The sequence below is a fragment of the Triticum dicoccoides genome, chromosome 4A (genome assembly GCF_002162155.2).
Source record: "Triticum dicoccoides isolate Atlit2015 ecotype Zavitan chromosome 4A, WEW_v2.0, whole genome shotgun sequence".
Classification (NCBI taxonomy): domain Eukaryota; kingdom Viridiplantae; phylum Streptophyta; class Magnoliopsida; order Poales; family Poaceae; genus Triticum; species Triticum dicoccoides.
In genome coordinates, this window is record NC_041386.1 from 92,942,673 (window position 1) to 92,947,530 (window position 4,858).

The 4,858-nt window shown below is 50.2% G+C and overlaps 1 protein-coding gene across 1 annotated transcript; it reads left to right on the forward strand.

Annotated features, from left to right (window-relative positions):
• The first annotated feature begins 249 nt into the window (after positions 1-249).
• LOC119285181 (phosphatidylinositol 4-phosphate 5-kinase 2-like) lies at positions 250-4,055 on the forward strand. The gene is made up of 8 exons (XM_037564412.1): positions 250-935; positions 1,020-1,187; positions 1,313-1,478; positions 1,796-1,906; positions 2,011-2,204; positions 2,300-2,430; positions 2,548-2,650; positions 3,145-4,055. The coding sequence occupies exons 1-8, from the start codon at positions 529-531 to the stop codon at positions 3,452-3,454; spliced, it is 1,590 nt and encodes a 529-aa protein (XP_037420309.1). The 5' UTR covers positions 250-528; the 3' UTR covers positions 3,455-4,055.
• The last annotated feature ends 803 nt before the right edge of the window (positions 4,056-4,858 follow it).

The window sequence follows — 4,858 nt, forward strand, 5'->3', positions numbered from 1 at the left end:
TGAATCGGTGAATCAATTAATCGAGCGGTTTTTCAGTTTAACAGTTAGTCGGTGACTCTACGAGTAGAAATTAATCGGCAAGTTAACTGGTTAATTGAATGAATTCTTGAACCGGGAATGTATCCGAGGCAGCATGCGGGCGAGACGACTCACGTGGCGCGCGCCTCCCCCTACGCGCCACCGAGCGGGAGCGCTTTTTAAGTTCCAGCTCCGCGACTGCTAGTCATCCATCCATGCTCCCGCTACTCACTCTGCTAGCCCGCCCGCCTGACATCGCTTCCTGTGCCAAAGCCGACGCCTACAAAAGCAACAAGAAAAAGCTAAAGCAAAACCACGGCCTGCCCCTTCCCTCCATCCCTTCCTCCGCCTATCACGCCGCCAACCCCCTCGTCTCGTCTCGTCTCATCTCTCGCAACCCCTTCCCTCAAATGAGGTACCTCGTACTGCCGCTATAGTATAGCATAGCTCGATCCGCCCACCACCGACCACGCCTCGGACTCGAGGAGCGAGCCGACCGATCAGGCCACCATGCCGCCGCAAGCCGCCGCCGCCTCGCAGCAGGGCGAGCGCTGCCGCCACGGCCAGCTCCCCCGCTGGCACGGCGACGAGGCACTGCCCTTCTACGTGCCGCTGCGCAAGCGCCTCTCCGTGGACGGCAAGTCCCCGGCGCCGCGGATATGCATCTGGGAGTGCGACGGCGAGGCCGGCGACATCACCTGCGACATCGTCGCCGCGCCCTTCCGCCGCAGCTGCAGCGCCCGGATGACGGTGCAGCCGCCGGCGCCCTTCTTCCGGACGATGACGCCGCCGCCGCCGAGGCCGCATAGGGTGCTGGAGGAGGAGGAGCAGCAGCAGGAGGCCAGGAGGCCCGGCAAGGCCATCCGCAAGGGCCACCGGAGCCACGGCCTCATGCTCAACCTGCAGCTCGGCATAAGGCAATGCCAGTCAATGCCCGCCCCCTCTCGCATTTTCCCTCTAGTCATTCATCGAAACACTTTGTCACATTGATTGATATACAGTTACTCGGTGGGGAAGTCGTCGGCGCTGCCGTTCAAGAAGCTCCTGGCCTCGGACTTCGACCCGCGGGAGAAGGTCTGGACGCGGTTCCCGCCGGAAGGCTCCAAGCTCACGCCGCCGCATCACTCGCTCGATTTCCGGTGGAAGGACTACTGCCCTGCCGTCTTCAGGTGCCGCACTGCCTTCCTTGCTGTTCTTGGCCTTGAGTTGAATTGCCATGTTGGATTGGATCGTCGGTGATGTGTGGCTCTTGTGCTTGAGTGGTGCGTTGACTACTGTTGAGTGATGCCTTCAGGCACCTGAGGAAATTGTTTGGGGTTGACCCTGCGGACTACATGCTTGCAATCTGTGGCAACGACACGCTCCGGGAGCTGGCGTCCCCCGGGAAGAGCGGGAGCTGCTTCTTCATCACCCAGGACGATCGGTTCATGATTAAAACCGTGAAGAAGGCCGAAGTGAAGGTCAGTGAGCGATTTTCTTATTCAGTTACTCTGCTTTGATATAATAAGGCAGAGGGACGTGTATCCATCGAAATGAAGTTTCGACAAGCGAGTCATAATCTGGCAGTAGTATTACACATTGTACTGTGCCTTCAAAATACACGTTGAGTCATTCATGTTCTTAAATAATTTGGGTGCAACAATTGCTCTTTTTCTTTCCAAAAGGAGTTCAAATTTGTGCTTGTTTCAGATTCCAGGTCTAGATTGATTTTTTCTGGAAAATATTGCAGTACTAATTGGCGATTTCAGCGTCGACTAAATATAATCTTGGTTCATAGGTTCTTATTAGGATGTTGCGGAGTTACTATGAACACGTCCGTCTGCATAAGTCCACCTTGTTGACAAGATTCTATGGCACGCATTGCATTAAGCAAGTTGGATGTCCCAAGGTAAGCAATAATCATGTGAAGACACATGGCTCACTCCATTCCTGTAGCTACTTCCTAGTGCAATTTATTTGGCCTTGACCTTATGTCAATCTATACAACTATAGGTCCGGTTCGTTATAATGGGCAATTTTTGCTGCTCGGAGTATAAGATTCACAGGCGTTTTGATTTGAAAGGTTCCTCACATGGTCGGACCATCGACAAAACGGAGCGAAAGATTGATGAAACCACTACTCTGAAGGACCTCGATCTCGATTATGCATTTCGGTTGCAAAGATTTTGGTATGAGGAACTTATGAAGTGAGTTCCCCACTATGTTAACTGGAGTAGATTCAATGCAAATTTCATGAGAACTATAAGACCGATCCTAAATCTGACTCTTCAATGTAACATAGGCAAATTCAGATGGACTGCATATTCTTAGAGACACAAGGAATTATGGACTACAGCCTATTGTTAGGAGTTCACTTTCGTAATGATTTGTCTGTGTCTAAGATAGGCCTCTCTCAGCCCATTGCTCTGCCAAGTAAGTTAAAAACATTGGTATTTGTTCATTCTTTACACACCGTGAATTATGATTTTACATACAGTTTTTTCCCTTGGCCCGATAATTTACCAGATTTCATCTAATCTTAACTATCAGGATCAACTGGCAAAAGAAAATCATTTGAAGGCGGAGGCAATTTTTGTGAGCAATGCTTTATGGAAACAGGATGCAGAGAGAGGGATTTGATCACAGAATCCCGGTAAGTTATAAATTGCCACTCTTGCCATTCATAAGCAACCTATTGTTGACATTCTGGAACAACCGAAATACCTAGCCAGGAGCCTTCAGCGGTCAAACTATTTTGATAAATTGGGTACCATGCCATGCGTATATGGGATGCTTTTTCAGTAACGTTGACATCTAGTGCACATTCTACTTTAGTTTCCAGACATAATGCTTCTCCACTAGGGTAAAGCAATACTTTCATGTCGTGTTTTTCTAAGCTATTTTTATGCTCTCATCATGATCCTATACTTTGCTGCCCCCTTCGTTCCAAACCACCTAGAGCACCATGGGGCCTTGCATGTTTGTTTAAGTCAAATGTCTGCAGCAAAGAGAACGGACAGGATGCCTGCAACTTTTCTTCAAGGGGAAATATATGTGCAACTTTAGCCATGGCATCTTCATGATCCTGATCAACAATGTTGAAATGAATTAAACATGGGGATTGATTTATTTATATTTTTTTGGCAGGAGGCCATTTGTGCAGCTGGGCATGAACATGCCCGCCCAGGCGGAGCGCAGCTCGAAGAGAATGCTCGACAAGTTCCTTCTGAACGAGAGGCACCTGTTCATAGCCGCGCCGAGCGGGGGACCGTGTGATGTCTACCTCTTCTTCGGGATAATCGACATCCTACAAGACTACGACATAACCAAGAAGCTGGAGCACGCGTACAAGTCTTTCCAGGCCAACCCTGGCCGCATTTCTGCCGTGGATCCCAAGCTCTACTCGAGGAGGTTCCAAGATTTCATTCGCAGGGTGTTCGTGAAACAACAACAGTGAGGCTGAGAAGAATGCACAGGGTTTAACTGACTTTTTACATCCGGAGGAGTTTTTGCATCATGAGATAGATCCATTGGTGAATGAAGCTCATGGCATGATGGCGTCGCTGATCCCGAGCATGCGCTGAAACAGTGCAGCTGGTGGGGTGGTTTGGCTTTGGCCACTATACTCTTGTCTGAATAGGCGGCTGCCGACAACGGCGACAAGCATGCTGAAACCGGAAGGATGGGGGACGGAGCTAAACTACGGACATACAAAGCTCCGTCTTTTGGAAGACTTGTGAGAGTGTAAGTGCCTACTCCATGATTGCAGAGCTACGGCTCGAGATATTCCATGGCTAGCTTAGCTAGCCCCTGTCTCTGCTTTGTAGTAGTGCTCTTTTGTAATTTGTTTCCTCCTTTTGCACCTACCAAGAACCCGATTTTTTTCCTGGGATTCATTCTTGGTGTGGCGTGCCGAATAGAGGATATGGTCTTGCACAGGAGTGGTCGAGTGGGAATCAATCAGGCCTTGTACATGTTCACGTTGTCGTGTAGTAGTATCAAGACAACTATTGTTGGCCTGAAAAACTGATGCACCTTGTCGAGATTCAGAAAAAGGAACCAGGATGTCCATCCATCTCGCCTTCTTGCAGCTCTCGCCTTTGCTTGCAGATGCAGATGCAGATGGCCAATCTGGGCCGTCCGGCTGAATTTTCAGGAGACGTCTCATTCGTGGTTCAGAGAAAAGAAGCTGCCCCCTGTAGACATTGTTGCCATCTTTGCAAGCATTTGCAGGAGGCCTATCTTCTGCCGTGACCACAGTCGACTAGAGAGGCAGTGTCATTTGTATGCACATTTGTACTACTACTGCTGCTGCCTGCGCCTGCTGCTGCCATTGTGGACTGAGTGAAGCAAAAATAAAGTGGGAGGGAGGGGGAGGAGACACGCATCAAAAGGAGAGAAAGCGGGTGCAGGGAAGATGCTGGGACAGATCTGGTCTCCTCTCCTCATGCCATGTGTGGTGCTGTTCTTTTCTGCGCCTGCCTGCCTTCTCCTCCTCTCTCCATCACCTGACCTCCCTCTTTTCCCCTCTCCCTCTCGACTTTGCTTTCTTCCATGGCAATGGCATGCCATGCCAAGGCCTAGTCCATTTCGCCTTCTCCATCCATCCATCCCGTGCTCTTTTCGCATGCTTCGCTTTGCACTGCTCCTCTTGAGCTGGAGCTGCTTGAGTGTCGACTGTGGAGGGAGGAAGACCAGGTGGAAAGATACTACAGGCAGGGTGATGCGTGCTGCTTCCACGCGTGACTATGCCAATATCCGTCAGTCGTTAGGCAAATACTCCCTCCGTCCGGATTTATTAGGCCTCTCAGCATCACAAGCATATCCTTTTTTATAAGGCCTTGCTTTGGAAAGGTGCATG

Bases quoted from the DNA above. Each gene is read 5' to 3' on its own strand.
- LOC119285181 (XM_037564412.1), top strand. From the start codon at position 529: ATGCCGCCGCAAGCCGCCGCCGCCTCGCAGCAGGGCGAGCGCTGCCGC. The intron at 1,188-1,312 runs GTGCCGCACTGC...TGATGCCTTCAG, and splicing joins TACTGCCCTGCCGTCTTCAG to GCACCTGAGGAAATTGTTTG. The intron at 1,907-2,010 runs GTAAGCAATAAT...ATACAACTATAG, and splicing joins AGCAAGTTGGATGTCCCAAG to GTCCGGTTCGTTATAATGGG.